General features: G+C 23.8%; 2 protein-coding genes across 2 annotated transcripts; one reads left to right on the top strand and one right to left on the bottom strand.

The window, feature by feature from the left end:
* Window positions 1-280: 280 nt before the first annotated feature.
* PCHAS_1025900 (conserved Plasmodium protein, unknown function) lies at window positions 281-12,676 on the bottom strand (the record flags this gene model as incomplete). Its single annotated transcript, XM_736322.2, has 1 exon — window positions 281-12,676. The coding sequence occupies one exon, from the start codon at window positions 12,674-12,676 to the stop codon at window positions 281-283; it is 12,396 nt and encodes a 4,131-aa protein (XP_741415.2).
* A 2,808-nt stretch (window positions 12,677-15,484) lies between these two features.
* PCHAS_1025800 (conserved protein, unknown function) lies at window positions 15,485-16,863 on the top strand (the record flags this gene model as incomplete). The annotated part of the gene is made up of 6 exons (XM_016798397.1): window positions 15,485-15,531; window positions 15,650-15,923; window positions 16,089-16,236; window positions 16,436-16,553; window positions 16,636-16,709; window positions 16,838-16,863. 6 exons carry the CDS (start codon window positions 15,485-15,487, stop codon window positions 16,861-16,863), a joined length of 687 nt encoding a protein of 228 aa, XP_016655610.1.
* Between the last annotated feature and the right edge of the window lie 1,001 nt (window positions 16,864-17,864).

Genomic DNA, 17,864 nt, shown 5'->3' with positions numbered 1-17,864 from the left:
GAATGCTATATACATATATAGTGTGACAAGATGGGTATTCCTGTCAACAATATAAATGAATTTCTTCAAAATGGGCTTTTTATTATTACGAATTTTTTTTAAGTATAAAATTATAATCTATGTTTAGCACATGTTAAACATTTAATGCTTCGCATATAAGTTATGTATCATCATAGTATTGAGAATTACAAACGTAAGGACATATGTAATATACGCAATTTATATGCGCATACATAAATTGGGTGTTTTATATTGTCTATTAAAAAAGTATTGAATACAATCAACAATTATTATTTTCTTGTGAATTGCTATTATTCTTATTAATATTTATTTTACATTGCATATTTTGAGAATTATATGATGCCATATTAATAGGTAACATGTGAGGGTTAATATTATTATTAGGTATATCTGTTCTTTTCTGAGAAGGGTTTAATACGATGCTATTTTCAATTAATGTTTTATTTCCCATACTTCTAATATCTTTTACATCCATTTTATTTGATGGTGGAGTTGAATGAAAGGAATTTTGAGGGAAAAAATTATCAGGATTTTTAAATTTATTTAAATTATTTGAAAATTTTCGATTTACTGCATATATTGGATTTTCATTTAAATTATTATTTAAATTTTCCTTTGAAATTAATTCATCGTTATTTTTTGCTTGTAGCATATGCATATTTTGAATTTGGGGGTTTATACCCATACTAATTTGGCGATGCATATTTTTTTTATCATTTTGTTCATCATTACTTATAATATTTTGTTGCAAATTATATATTTGATGTAGTTTTTGTTGATTATATGGCATTTTTTTTTGCAACTGTTCCATATGTTTCTTCATTTCATGCTTCTGGAGTTGCATATTATGCATTTTCATTTGTTGCATTTGTTGTGGTGTTAGCTGCTGTTGAGGTAGTTGTGGTGACCGCAATTGTTGTGGATGAATTTGCTGTGGGTGTAATTTTTGTTGTATTTGCTGCTTCTGTAATTGCTGTTGCTGTAATTGGCTTGGATGTAATTGCTTTTTCATTTGTTGCGCTTTTAGAAGAGACTGTATTTGTAAAGCTTGCATTTTTTGTTGCATTGGGTGAATAGGCATCTGTTGTTGTGGATTCATGTTGTGTGCTTGCATTTGATGTGGATGAATTTGTTGTAACGGTTTTTGCAATTGTTCTTGTTTCATTTTTTGCAATAATTTTTGGTGCTGCATTTGCTCTTCAGAAAATTGTATCTGGGGATTTACTGGATTATCTTTATCGTTATGAGGTTTATGAATTAATTCTTGTTGTATTTTATGCTGTTGTTGTTGCTGTAGTATTTTCTGTTGAATCACATCTTTATTCGTGAATACATTATTTGGAGGAATATTTGGCATAATATTTTTAGATATACTGTTTCTCATACCCATATTGAGCATACTTGGTATACTGCTATCATTTATTGGCGATTTTATGTTTTGCAAATTTATATTTGCTGGTGTGTGATAAGCAGATAATCCCATATTACTATTATTATTATTTCCATTTTGCATGACATTATTATTATGTGGTTGACTTAAGTTCGGATTCGCAAAGTTACCCTGTTTCAAATTTAAATTATTAACAACTGCTTGGTCTACACTATATTTCCCCATATTTTGTTGATTTATATTAGATGGTATATTATCTTTTTGATTACCCTTTTTCTTATTTAATACTTGAACAATAAAATTAACTTGGTTAATATATGAATTTAAATTATTTGGTTGATTTATATTCTGTGGATTCACATCATTATATTTAATACCTTGATTATTTATATTAATATTTTGTTGATTTGCAACTGGCATAGCAGATCCCTTAGGGGTAAATTGCATGCGACTTGCTGGATCTCTTTCATGCCCATTGGGTAAATAATTGCTATTTTGGTCGATATTAATTTGTGATTGTTGCATGGAATTTGATGGTATAGGAGATAAGTTATGATGATTATTAGCATCAGCATTAGTATCATTATTTGGAGTTCCCTCGATAATGGCATTACTTGAGCTACTTAGTGAACCACCGTTAATCATATTAACTGGGTAATTTGATTGCCCTAAATTATTTTCTATGATAGGATTATGTATATCATTGTGTTGGATATTATTTTTTATCGATTGTTGTGTATGTTGTAGTTTTTCTCCAATTATTTTTACACCCGTATTCATATTTTCTTTTTCTGACATTGCATCCATTTTTGCTAGATTCATTTGGTTGAGATAGTTTATATTTCTATTAAAAGAGTCATTTGGAAAACCAATATGGTGTTTATCTAAATTTTCTAATGGTACATTATTTATGTTTGCAAAATTAGAAATAGGATGAGTAGGATAATAAGCCATTTTTGTTTTATCATTATTTGAAGATCCTACTTCATTATGATTTTTCATTAGATTCTGAGGTATATAATTATTATTTATTTGATCATAATTTATATTGTGATAACCAGGTTGAATATTTGAACCATTTTGATTATTAATTTGACTTAATTTTTTTACATTATTGCTTGGGTATTTATTCAATGCATAATTATGATACATAACATTTTTGTTTTTTGCCTCAGAAAGATTGGAGGGGTCATTATTCAATTCCTCTTTGTTATTTGCTACACCATTATTAGTACTCATGCCCATATTATTTACTATATCTGTGTTGCTAACTACTTGGGATTGCTGCTGCGCAGGTTGCTGTGTTTGGTGTTGCATCTGTTGTTGCAATTTTTGTGAATCATAATAAGATTTGGGGCTATCATTATCATGCATCATTCCTTTATTATGATTATATGGTGAAGGATAATTACTAGGCGATCTTGATCTCATAAAGATCATATTTTCGTTATTTTCATTTGTCTCTGAATATAATACTGATGTTGATGAGCGTCTTGATATTCCTATGTGATCTCTCATATTGACAGGATATCCATTTTTATCAACATTTAAATTAGCATTATTAATATTATTACTATTGCTTAACGAATGTATGAGACGTGAGTTAAAATAATTCGATGAAATATCTGCAGATCTAGAATTATAATTATTCATTGTATTATTTCCTCCAATTTTATTTGAAGCTATATCTGATGATTCATATATAGGTGCTTTATTATAATATAGTTGATTATTCCCTTGGCTTGGAGAAACATACTTATTATTTTGTAAAGCTCCATAAGAAAATGGAACATATTTATCACCTTCTTCGCTACTTTTATGTGGAAAATTATTTATTATATGATTGTTATTACTTGAGTTCATACCCCCAACAATCACGCCTCCCATGTTGTTATGATGGCTACTAGTATTCAAACCCATGGTGCTATTACTAATTCCGTTGCTGTTACTTGAGTTGCTATTTATTATACTTAAAGGCACATTATTTCCAGGCTGAGACCCATTGCATAATAAATCTGTTCTATTTGCCATATCAGGAATATCTGAGCCTTTTATATGCTCATACATTATTGCTGAAGATGGACTAACATTTATATCAGTGGTAGGTATACGCGTATTCAATTTCATTGGTGTTTGGTTATTATCATTAAAATAATTATCATGAACATTTTTCATTTGATAATATGGTTGATTAGGTGGATATTTGTTTAAACTTTCATTTGTTACATTTTTAATAGAATTATTACATTTATTATCTGATCCTTTTTGTTTTTTTCTTATTAAATTTATTTTTTCGTTATACATATGTTGCTTATTATTTGATTCTTCATGTGAAATTAGTGGTTGTTCAAAAACAGGAGTACCTTCTTTATAAAAATTATTACAGTCATCGTTGTTGTTTGCTAGATTTGCAGGTGCTTCTAATTTATTGGCTGATGGCCATTTTATATTTTGCGCACAATTCAACATAACGTTATTATCAATATTACTAGTATTATTATTTTTTCGTCCCTTATTATTTGAATAATTACACAGATTTGTTGACGTTTTATATTTCGTTATTTTATTAGTTGTTCCAGTGTTCTTTCGTATCGGTTGTGTTTTTGAAGAATTCTTTATTTGCTTCGTATAGTTTCCCAAATCAATTGTTTTATCGTTGTAAGAATTCACTGAAGGCTCAGAATTTAATTTTTTAATTTTTTTTAATCCTTGATTATTTTCATTTGGTATATGATTATTAAGTATATTATCATAATTTATATTGATGTTATTTTTATTATTATCTAATATTCCAAAAGTCATATTACTACTATTTTTTTCATTCATTTCGATATTTTTCTCGTGATTTACACACAAATTACCATTCATTACGTTTTCATGGATATTCTCAATAATCGCATTACTATTATTATTGGCAAATTTATTATTTGGAGTATTATTACCAAGCATGGGTAACATATTGAAATTGTTCTCAGTTTTATCTCCTATTGCTTTGTTATATAAAGGATTTTCCTTCATAAAGGTTTGATCATATGATGATGGGTGCCCAAAGTTTTCGGAAAACTTCTTGTTTATCTCGAATTTTCCTTCTAATTCATTTTCATTATTTTTCATAACATCTGATACATTTTTATTTTTGAAATCAATTAAACTTGTATTAACCGACGATTCATCATTTATTTCTGTCGAGGGATCATCGATATATGACTTTTCTAATTTAGATACATAATTGTTTTCATTAAAATTATCATTAATATATTCTGTATATGCCTTTAAGTGAAATTCTGATATTAACTCGTCAATAGTTTTATTATTATAAGTAGATGTTGAATCATTAATCGGAAATGTTTTTAATTTATCAACAATATAATCAGCTAATAATATTTGTGATACCAAATTTTTACTATTGAATCGTTTGCTCATTTGTTTAATGTTTCCTTTTTTTTTATCATCCACATATGGAACATAATTAAGAATTTTTGTCGATAAATTCTTAACAGTATTATATGAATTACTAGGAGATTGTATAACTAATTCATTAGTGTTACCATTGTTTTGATATGGAATTGTTTTGGTAATTTTTTCGATATACTTATTTTTTTGTTTTTTATCATGCTCTATTATTTTTCTTATAAATTTAACAAATTCTTTATCTATTTTGTTTTTACACAAATCTTTTAAATATTCTTTATTCGAATAGATCTCTTCAGATTTCCCATTTACTAAATCTATCATGTTGTCATAATATCCAATAACTGGTTTAACATTATTTATAAAAATTTGTATTACTTTTAAAAAATATGGATTTTTTACAATATACTCATTTTTTAATAGTGATATAAATTCGTTCACATTCTTTTTATTCTTACATACAGTATTTAAAAGCTTTTTTATTTTGTCATAACAAATTAATTCGCTAACTGAGCCTGCAAAATTGGATGAATATTTCCAACTTTTATAAGAACTATTTTCACTTCTATTATTACTTTCAGAATTATTTGGATGTATACCATTTTCACTGCATTTAATTTTTAGTGTGCATCCATCGTTATCATTTTTATATATTTCAGATTTTACGCTATTAACCATTTTATTACTGTTTGCTTGATAATTGTCACTTTCGTTAGTTTGCATTTCCATATCATCATAATTATCATCTATTTTATTTGATGCAATTTCTGAATCATTCTTTATATTAATCTTTGAATCTTTTGTAACTTCTGAGAAGCAATTTGGTTTATTACCATTTATATTGTTTTCAATTTCACCCTCATTTGTGTTATTATATATTTTTTTCTCATCTCCATCCAAAAATTCACAACTATCATTAATTTTGTTTCTTCCCTCTGTAATATCGTCATGTACTTCTTTTTTTACTTTGAGATTTTTATTTTCAATTTTGAGTTTTTCCATATTCTCTAAATTATCTAGTATATTTGTCATATTTTCCAATTTTATGGGGGATTTATTATTATCTAATTCCCCAGATGAACAATAACCAACATCACTATAGCTAAAAAAGCTATCTTCACCGCATTCTGCATCATCTTCAGATGTTTCATAATTATTCACAGAAACATCTTTGAATAAATTATTTATAAAATCTTCTTTTTTATTTATACTCGTATCTAAACTTATATCATTAAAAAAGGAACCATCCTTTAATGTTTCAGAAATTTCATTTTGTATATTACTCCTCATACTATCATTTTTACTACTACTATTGCTCGAAATGCTAGTTTGTTTATAATTTGATTGTGTCATTTCTTCTGTTAATGTATTATTCGAAAGTTCATTTTGCTCACTTTCATCACAAAAAATACTATTTCCTGAATCGGTAGTCTTTATTATATAGTTTGTTTGATCAGTTGATTTATCTCCATTTAATGTTTCACCTTTACTCCTTAGAACTTCTTGCCCATGTTCCATTTTTTTATCGATACGAGCCATTTTTCTTAGTTTGTATTTTTCAATTTTTTTATTCATATATTTGTTAAAAGCTTCGATCAACGTATTAGTTCGTGTAGTTGAGAATATGGATAAAAATTTTAATTTTCTTGAACCTTTTTTGATATCTATATTACTTTTTGAATTAATATAATTATTTTCGTGTAAGTTATATATATTATAATTTTTATATTTATTATCTTTTGTTAAAGATAAAAACTTATCTCGGCATTCTTCCGCACTTTTTGTTATTTCACAAATATTATTTATTTTATTATATGACGTTAATGCCAATGATATTATTGTCCAATTAATATAATAAACATAATTTACATCTTCAATCGCTTTATCACTCTCATTATTTTTTTTAAAATGAGGAGTTGACATATTTGTATTGCCCAATTTCCCTTCGGTAGATAAAATGGAATCATTCAGATTATTCATTTTAATGTTTTGGGAATTTTCCAAACTTTCTGGTTTGGATTCATTTGGTGTTTCGATACTGATATTGCTTAATTTGTTTGCGTCATTTTCATTAGTTAAGGTTTTATTGTCTTTTTGAACCGTTTCTATTGCAGCCGTTGAGCATGCCACTTCAAGATTGTTCTTTATTGTTATATTATTATTTTCATCATTATCAAATTTATTCTGATTATTATTACTGTTAGTAGTAATATGTGTCCCATTATTATCCATTAACTGTGGTATCGTGTCGAGATTTATATAATTTATATAAGTATTTGCCAAAATTAATAGAAAATTAATTTCATCATTTGTCCATTCTAGTTTTCTTTCTTTCCATAATTTTATTTCCTTTTCAGTGTGATCTTTAGAAAATTGAGATTCTTCTTTTTTTATTTCACCTACATTTTTATTAGTTAATTTATTATTATAAAAGTTTTTATTTTCTTCCCCCTTTATTAGTATTGAGTTATTATTGGTTTGCAATAAATTGATTTCGGATATTCCCTTTGAATCAGCTTCTTCTGTAATACTTGAAACCTTTTCAGATTCTCGAGCTATTTCGATTTCTTTTTCACCGGTTTCTTTTAGCTTACGTCTAGAAGCTCTTTTTTTTGGTGGAGTAATATCTGATAAATCGCGTTTCCGTTTTTTTTTATCTTTTTGGATTTGTTTTTTTAATATATAAGGTGAATTTTTTATATAGAATAAATACAAGAAAAAGGTATATTCATCATATTCAGTTAATTTTGTCAATGGTAAATTAATATCATTATAATAATTATCTATATTATGAAATTCAAAAGGATAAGATTTGCCTCCATATGATTCCATATTGTTCATATATATATTTATATTTCTTTCTTTTATTTCATTAAGCCATTCATACATTTTTCTTTCTGATTCTAAACTATATGTTGTTTCTTTATTCATTATTTTATCATGTGGTAACGAATACGGAATTACTATTAATTCCTTTACGTCGATATTACTTAATGAGGGTATAAATGGTAACATATTGTTACTCTTATTATTATTACTATATTTTCTATTCGATTTATAATCTTCATCATTTGCATTATCATAAATATTATAATTTTTATGATATTCATTTTGACTAATTTTATACTCCTTATATGGCTTATCACTATAATATTCTATGCTGTATTTGCTCTCTTTTTTTATCATTTTTAAAATTTTATTTTCATTTATTTTTTCTACAACTTCACATGACTGATTAATATTTTCATCATTTCCATCATTACCCTCATTACCATTATTCTCATTTTCTTTACATTCAATACTCATTTTATCTTTTCCATCACAATTAATATTTTCGTCATGTTTTTCCATTCCTTCATTACACATGTAATTATTATTTTTATCATTATCATTACTTTGATCGATATCTCCATTTTTGTCATTATCATCCCCTGCTATAGTATGTTGTTCTTCATTTACCAAACTATCTTTCGCATATGTTTTTGAATATTCTGGCTTCGAAATATGGGTATCATTTTCCTCATCTAATATTGTTACTTTATCCTCATTTAAAATATTATCAATGTTATAAAATATATTTTCTTTAATTTCAATTAGAGAAATACTCATAAAAAGTAAGCAATAAATGTATAATCGATCACTTAAATCGAGATAATTACAATCGTTACAATAACTATTATTTCCCAAATGATTATTATAATATCTATAATTATTATATACACCATTATATCTTGCATTATATGTTATATCATTATTATTATCATAGTAATCACTATATTCTTCATTGTAATAAAATGTATTTTTATAACTGATTTCATTTATTTTATTACAATCTTTTGAATTATTATAACAAATTTCACTATTATATTCATATTTATTCAGCATTTGCTGATTTACATTATTCTCTAATTTTGCTAAGCATTCTTCATAAGATTTTAATCCGCTTTCAAATTCATTATTACCATTACTGCCCAAGTTTTGACAATCTTCTTCAATTATATTATTGTCACTCTTTGGGAGAATGTTTAAATCATTTGAATTACTATCATTTTTTGGTGTTGTTTGACTGGGGGTCATATTTTTTTTATTTAATATGCCCAAAGAAAATATTCTGTTGAATATACCAGAATTTGTTTTTTGGGGTGTTGTATCTTCGTTTTCACAACTTTCGTCGCTTTTTCTTTCCCCTTTACTAACCATTCCGAACTGTTTACTGTTCAGTTCGTCCTGATTGGTATTTAAATTGATGCAGTTTGTTATACTTTTAAAATTACATTCTTCAGACTCCATATTTTTTTTAATAATACGAAAAAGGTCCTTTTTTATACCATTTTTATTTTTAACTTTATGATCTAAATCTATTGGAACTAAATCAGGCCTTATTTCATTTAATACAAAAAACCAAAACATTTTTATATCGTTTGATATTTGAGAAGATATAAAATGTTTATCGTTTTTTTGTTTTTCATAAAAATTTGTATTTGTAAGATAACTAAATCTTTTTGATACGTTTTTTTTCCACCTTTTTTCTTCATAAAAATCAATACTCATCCACAACAATTCTTTAAGCATGAAATTGTTATGTGTTTGATGGGTATGACAAGGTTCAAACTGTTTATATACTCTTCCATTTTTTATAATTTTATGGGCATTTTCAGCAATAAGCATATTTAATGAATATTTCTCATTTTTTTCATGATTATAATTTTTTCTATCTATTTTATTTTCCTTTCTTCTTTTCACAGGATCCTTTTTTTCAACGTTTAATAGAGGCGAATCAACATTAATTGAGCATGCTTCATCTGTTTTTTGACCCGCTACATTTGCAGAGTTGTCATTCAGATTTTTTCCTTTACTTCTATTTCTTGTTACGCCCTTTTCTCCCTTTCTTTTTTTACAAGGATTTTCAAGGTTCCCGTTGGTTTCCTTTTTCTCTTTATTTTCTTTATCTTCTTTATTCTCGTCATTTTCTTTGTCCTCTTTGTTTTCTTTATTCTCGTTATTTTCTTTGTCCTCTTTATGCTCATCATTTTCGTTATTTTTATTGTCATTACTATCGTTGGTTTTGTTGGTTCCGTCTTTATCAGTATTACCAGTATTATTTTTCTGTGCCCCCTTTTTCACATCATTTTTTTTTTTTCGCTCTTTATCCTGATCCTTATTGCTTCTATTGTTTTTTTTGTCTTTATCATCATTTTTTTTATCATCATTATTATCACCGTTGCTGTTGCTATTTTTATCTTTACCGCTGTTATTTCCACTATCGCCATCATTCCCACTATGTTCATTATTTCCATTATTTCCCGTTTCACTATCATTACTATCTTTTGCGTTTCTTTTATCTGCTCCAGTCTTTTTCGCGGTAGCGTCATTATTTTCTTTATTATTACACTGTTTAATACATGTTTTCATAAATATGTTACTAAAAAAATGTTCACTATTTTCTATATATTTTCCTTCTTTAAATTCATTACGTATTACATTCATGCTTTTATATTTTGAATATAATTTTTCATTACATTTTAACATCAAAAAAATATATGTATATTTTTTTTTAGTTAAATTACTGTAATATTTAAATTTATAGCATTTTTTTGATATGGAAAAAAAGGTGTTTATGGCCTTCTTTTGTTGAATAAATTTAAGATTTATAATTTTACTAAAAAAACAAATTTCACCATATCTTTTTAATTTTTCAACATTTTTAATATATTTTATTATTATTTTAAAAAATATATTTCTTCGTATATTTGACTTGAAATTAACTCTTATAAAAAAAATATCAATATTATTATATATATAATATAATATAAATATTTTTTTTTTTTTCACATAATTATTTAACTTTTTTATAACATATAATGAGTCTTTTTCTGAAAATAACATATTTATTTTTTTAATAGGTTTATCCTTCAAATTTAACATAATATTGTAAAAAATTATAAAATATACGTATTTTTGTAAATTATGCAGGTGTCTATTTTTTCTTCGTTTTTTTCTTAAAATTGATCTGGAATAATTTATAGAACGATGGAAATTTATGCTATTATTATTGTCACTATTATTCACAATATCATTAATATTATTGCCATTAAAGATATTTATAAAATTAATATTGCAATTTAACAAACCGGAAAAATCAAAATTACTATTTATAAATGTGCAAAAATACTTTGCATAAAGCTTCAAAAGAGTTATTATGGCATAGCACTCTGCACATATTTTCATATAACCTTCATCGCAAAATTTTATAACACATTTTTTACAGATCCCCCCATTTAACATACTTAGTAAAATGTTATTTATTTTTGTATAATAAATATCTCTTTCTTTTGACAAATTAAAATGTATATAATAATATGTAATCATTACATCCCTTTTACTTATAATATCATATATTTTTGACAAAATATATTTTTTTATAAATGCTTGGCAACAGTATATATCATTAATAGAATCTGAAATAAAAAGGTTTATTACTTCAAAATTGTTTAAGCATATAATCAACAAAGGGTTTCTGAAATTATACAATTTTTTAATAAGAAAAAATAGGAAATGAAAATCTTCATAATAAATTCCTTTTGTTAAGTTTTTACAAGAGGAATAATAAAATATTTCACTAACTATATTTTTTTGTCTCGTGCCAAAAAAATAATAAACATAGAGTATATTACATTTTATATTATACATTTTTGAGATTTCCCTTTTTTTATATAAACTATTAGGAATCTTATAAATAACATAACTACTTTGGTTTTCATTTTCCCTAAAATCAAAAACTGAATTTTTGATTTTTGTATCAAGCTTTAAATAGTATTTAATATTACTAGAGTTAACATTTTTATTATTATCATTGATATAAGTTTTCTCGTGCATAATTTTATAATCTGATGGCGTATTATAACATCTTCTTTGTTTTTCTATAAATTCACAAATATTTTTTACACATACATAATTCTTTTTATTAATATTATAAGCTACTATTATGCAATTTCTATTTGTCTTAGATATGCACATAATTATTATTGTACTATTCCTTTTATTATTAATAGTTTGTTCACATTTATTAAAATAGTTTTTATTATTAATTACATAAACATTCTCAATATAGTCGATTTGGCAATAATTCATCATATGGCTCATCAATAATATTAACACTCTTTTGCTATTATTTTTAATATCACCATTTTTATTTAAAACAAAATAAGAATTATTTGTAGGAACCAAAAGTGTTTTTCTATACAGTTTAGGACAAATCAAACGACTGTAATAATGTGTTTTTCCATTCTGTTTGAATTGATTGTTAGTCTCGATTTTATACCAATCATAGTAAGAAGATTTTGTTACATGAATTAATATTACATTGGATACATCTTTATCGATGTCCTTTACCTTCTTTATATTTGATAATTTTCTGATTTTATTTAAAATTATATATTTATACTTTTTAATGAGATATTTTAATATAATACAAAATGCAGATAAATATAATCTACGTAAAGCATATAAATATATATAAATATGAATATATATTTTAACAAAAAATAAACATATGCTGTTACATATCTTTTGAATGCCCAATAAAACTTGAAGTGATATTTCTTTTTTATATTTGTCGAAATTCATTAAATCAATAATCCATTTAACATATTGTAAGTTACTTTCATCATTAAGTAATATTTTACAATAATTATCCTCTTTAATACAATAATTCAAAAATGTTTTTTTAAAATCTCTAAAAAAATAATCATCATATTTTAAAGCATTATTATTATTAGTACTATTATTCTTATAATACTTACACAAATCCACATTGTTTTGGTTAATATCCATTTTGTCTTCGACAGTACTCATTTTTGTATATTTTATTTTTTGTTCTGATTTGTTTTTATATATTCACATCATAATTTACCTTTTAAACTTTGTGTAATCTTATTTTTGTATTATTAAACATCTTCTTTAGTATCTTCGTCTTTAGCATATTTCTTAAACTTTATAATTCCCGATTTAATATATATTTTATTTATCTTATTTTAGTCATCTAATCTTGAGGGTGTGGATGCAATTTATGCATATTTTTAAAGGGAAAGGATTTTTGTTCTTCAAAAGAAATGTTTATATGTAAAAACATTCATATTATATCTATATCAAATATTATGTTATACATATTATGATAAGGCTTTATAAGCTAATGATTAAAAAAACAAAAAAAAAGCACACATTCTCACATATTGTACGTTTTTTTACTTTTAGGTAATATTTTTTTCACGAAATATATCAAAAAAATTATATATAAAGTATATGTTTTCAGAAAAGAGAAAATTAAATAAAAACAAAATAAATAAAATAAACTAAATAAATATATATATATACAATATATATAATAATAAATAATAATAATATAATATATACTATATATTTATATGGAAATACAAATAAAAACAAAAATGAAATAAAAAAATATATATATGCAAATTAGGTGTTTAGTATTTATGTTTTTTTTTTGTATCATAAGATATTTTAGTTTTATTGTAAAAAAGTGAAACAATATATATTTGTTGAATTTAATTTTCTTCTTTTTTAAATATTATATTTATATCTATTAACATATGGCATATACCAAAAATAAACATTTTGTATATCTTACAAATATTTATATATTTATTTTAAAAAGAATAAAAGAATATTTTTTATATACTTTTTTCAATTGGAGATGCTATTATTGTACAATTAAAAATACGCAAATCTTTTATTGACTGAATTAGATAGCTATAATTATTCAATAATTGTTTTATCTTTTGATTATGATTATAAATATTGATATATTAATTACTACTAAAAGTCCAACAATATAAAGAAAGCCAGTACACATTTCCAAATATATAAAAAGTGAAACAAATATGGGTTTAAAAATTTATTTTCGTTTTTTGTCCAGAATGTTCTAATAATTTATTATTTATAAAGAGATAAAACATTACTTAAGATATAATCAAATATTCATAATGGTTTTATTTAATATCCTTTTCACTTAGCTATTTAACCATGATGCTAAAGTGTTAATAAAATATAGCATTGTATTTTTATAGAAGTAAAATAGGGAAAATATATTACCCTAGTGAAATACCATTATATTTACACATAGCATGCATCACTTCTGTCTGTATGTGCATGTATTTATGCATATATATGTAGTCTATTTTTAATTTTAAAAAATAATTATAAACATGAAAATGCCTATACCCTGGAAGGCATAAAGTTGGTCCTGTACATATATTTGCTCCCCTTTGAATATATCGATATATGCTAATTATCTAAAAATAATACATATATAAAATGAGAGCCTATATCGCCTTTTGTAACTAGGTACCATTATATATGCATGTGTGCTTATTTATAGTCCCTCGTTTTGCGAGACGCTTAAAGCATTTTTATATCTTATTAGCTTATGCTCTCAATACTAATATATTTTTTTGAAAATTATGAGTTGAATAATTAAGAATTTACAATAAACATGACATGTATAATACGTGTGTAATCATTTACTTTTTAGAAATAATCAAAATAGCAAATTCAAAGCTATACTAAAAGAACGAAATTAAATATGTAAATAAATCGTAGAAATATAATATATATTAATATTTGATATGTACACATTGTTGGTTCTATGAATTTTATACAATATGTGGTTTCATAAATATCAAAATTGTATTTCTTATAGTTGCTAAAAATATGTTTTCCTAATTATTTTAAATATTACACATTTGATCAAATATTATATAGGGATAAATAATACATGCTTGGAAATATGTTTAAATATTTCCTTTTTTCATTTTTTGTCATATTAATGAATAGCTAAAATGCTAAATATATGTATTTAAGCTTTTATTTTTTCAAATAATCTGTTTGGTTTTAAAAAAGGGTCTTTAAATGTGCATTAATGTGTTGCATATGTTCATATACTTACACATTAAAAAATAATAATGTTACAAAATAATTAAACAAATACAATTTAAGTGTATTTTTGGCTTTACAATTTCTTTTAATTTTAAGCATTATAAGATATATATATTTATAATAAATTAATAAATTATATAGTCGTCCAATATTGATTTTTTAAGCATATTAAAGAACAAAACTTAAGCACGTTTGGAGTTATCATAAAAAAAAAATTAAAAATAAAAAAATTGAAGTAAAAGAATTGTATAAATTTCTGTAAACTATATTTTTTAAAATGGTATATGTAGTAAAAGATATGCTATTAATAGTTTATATAACCAAAAAATGTAACTAAGATATGTAGTTAAAAAAATTGTGCTTTAAATTCACGAAAACAAACAATATACAAATGAGGTTTCCCCCCGTTCCTTTGTCTTTCATATTTTATAAAAATATTTATTTTTTTTGTATATTTACAATACTAAGCTTTTAAAAATTCTTATAATTTATTATATTATTTCATCGTTATTTTATTTTTCATATATTTTATTTTTGCATACTTTTGTATACTTATTGTTTCTAATATTCATTTAAATTTCTTACTACTGACACCTCCAAAAAATACAACAGCTATTTATATGTTATTTGGGAATCAAAGGTATTAAATAGCATTTCAGATTTAAAATATTAAAAATTCTTTTAACTTTTATTTATTGAGATTAAAAAATGGGTATTGAAGATATAACGGCAGATGAATTAGAAAAGGCTATTAAGTAATTTATCAAATTAAAAAATTTTCTTTCGTTTTTTCTTTTATAAATCCTTTAACTTATTGAAATTATTTTATTTATTCAATTACCCTTATGTATATATGCATAATTTTTTGTTTAGATCGTTCGTTACAATCGAAACAGCTAGTCAAATAAGCAGGAGGAATGTGCGAACACAATTGGAACAAATTTTTAACTTGGAAGAAAATGCATTATATGAAAGAAAAAAAGAAATTAATGAGATCCTTAACAAAATATTGAAAGAGCTTCTTGAGGAAGACGAAAAACAAAAAGGTAGTGAGGAAAATACCGATTGTACAAATAAAAATGATTCAAAGACCAATGATCAAGAAAAGGAAGTACAAAATGAAAAACCACAAAAAAGCAGTAGCAAAGTATGTCTGAATCTATGCATATAAATTTTCTTAGTATATGATTACATACACTTAATTCTTCTAATAAATATGCAATTTGGTCACATGTGTATTTAATATGACTATTTCTTTCCCTCTTTCCATTTATATGCCTTAATATATACGTATAAATATACCATTTAACAGGATAAAATAAATAAGATAGTGAAAAAGGAAAAAGAAAATGATAATGATAGTGCATCATCAAGCTCCGAATCGAATACTAAGAATAAAAATTCTTCAAAAAAAAGAAAACAAAATCTACCCGAAAACATACCCGCTAAAAAAAGACAAGGTGATAAACTTGAGCTTTTTTCTATTATTTTTTATGCATTTATGAAACAATCATATGACATTTTCTCAAAAGGAAATAAAATATTGTATTGTACATGCCCATAATTTATGTGCCTAGTTGATAAAATATTGAAGAAAATATTATGTTTCTATAAATACATAATTTTAAAATGATTGATATCATATTTTCTTATTTCTAGCGAATGTGATGACAAAAGATTATTTTATGGAAAATGCAGAAACATTATGCTGCAACTTAACAGAAGATATCCAATTAAAATTAGAACCACGAGTGTTCAATACTGGAAGCTGTGGATGGTATGTTTTTTTTGTTTTACTCTTTCCATTTTTTAATAATTGGAGTTAATTTAAAGATAAAAAAAAACGGTTTTTGTTTTAGGCATATGATGGACAAAATTTATCTTTCAGTTGGTGATCATGATGTTCTTTGCCAGCTTTGCATTAATTGTTCCGGTATATTAATATAACAAACAAATTAGAAAAACAAATAAATACGATATAATAACAAGGCTTATGTGTAGTGTAATACAATAGATATAATGAAATTAAAATTATTTATATATTTTATTTTTTTCTAACAGTTATTGGAAGCAAACAGTGGAATTAATTTCAAGAAACACGAATTTATGAGAAATTGTAAAAAAAATTATAAATATTTTTCTTTATATTTTATGTTAAAATAAAAAAGGGGTAACATGCTAAAACATGTTAAATTTTTACACAATGAAAAACTGTGAGAGTAAGTCTATTTTGGATTTTTCTTTATTTTAAGATCCCTAATTTATTTTATTCCACATTCATCCATATATTTTTTTTTTCATAACTTCTTAAAATTATATTCTATTTTTTGTACTTATTATAATTTAAATTAAATAGCTTTTTACTCAAGACAAATATATCAAATGATATATTTTTTGTTTTATAAACAAGTTTCTTTCATTTGCTCTTTCTTTTTCTTTCATGTAACGTATTTTTTTTTTTTTACTATCATTTTCCTTTTAAATAATCATATAGAAGAAAGAAAAAATAGAATATGAAATAAATAATATATTTTTTCTTATTATTTCACTAAGATAATGACTTCTTATGTTTTGCTTATTTACACATAATGCAAATTTTTTGGTACATGAAAAATCATATAACTTTTATATAATTACTGTCATTTAGGATTTTTAAAAATTTCACAAAGTTTAAAAATATAAAAACAAGCATTTATATTTAAATTATTCGAAAAAATAATCATAGTAAAAATGTGTGTTCAATAGATATACTTTTGAATCCTTTTTTAATATCTTTTAAATATTCACTGCTTAAAAATTTTACACAAAAAAATGAGAATATAAATATTTTTTATTCTCATACATTTTTATAGGATAAAATTTCATAGTTCAAATTATAAAATGTATTTATAAAAAATCATATTAAAATGAATATATAATATCTTTTAGCATTCATATTCATAAGACATTTTCATGAGTGCTATGCCTTTTTGATATTATTACGAAAAAAAATAAACACATTGAAACCGATGCTTAAAAAAAAAAATAAATAAAAGCAATATAATATTAATGGGAATAATAATAGGAAAACATACTAATTTTTTATAAT

The sequence above is a fragment of the Plasmodium chabaudi genome, assembly GCF_900002335.3.
Source record: "Plasmodium chabaudi chabaudi strain AS genome assembly, chromosome: 10".
NCBI classification, from domain to species: domain Eukaryota; phylum Apicomplexa; class Aconoidasida; order Haemosporida; family Plasmodiidae; genus Plasmodium; species Plasmodium chabaudi.
The sequence above is the reverse complement of the archived record's forward strand: the minus strand, read 5'-3'. Positions and strand labels throughout refer to the sequence as shown.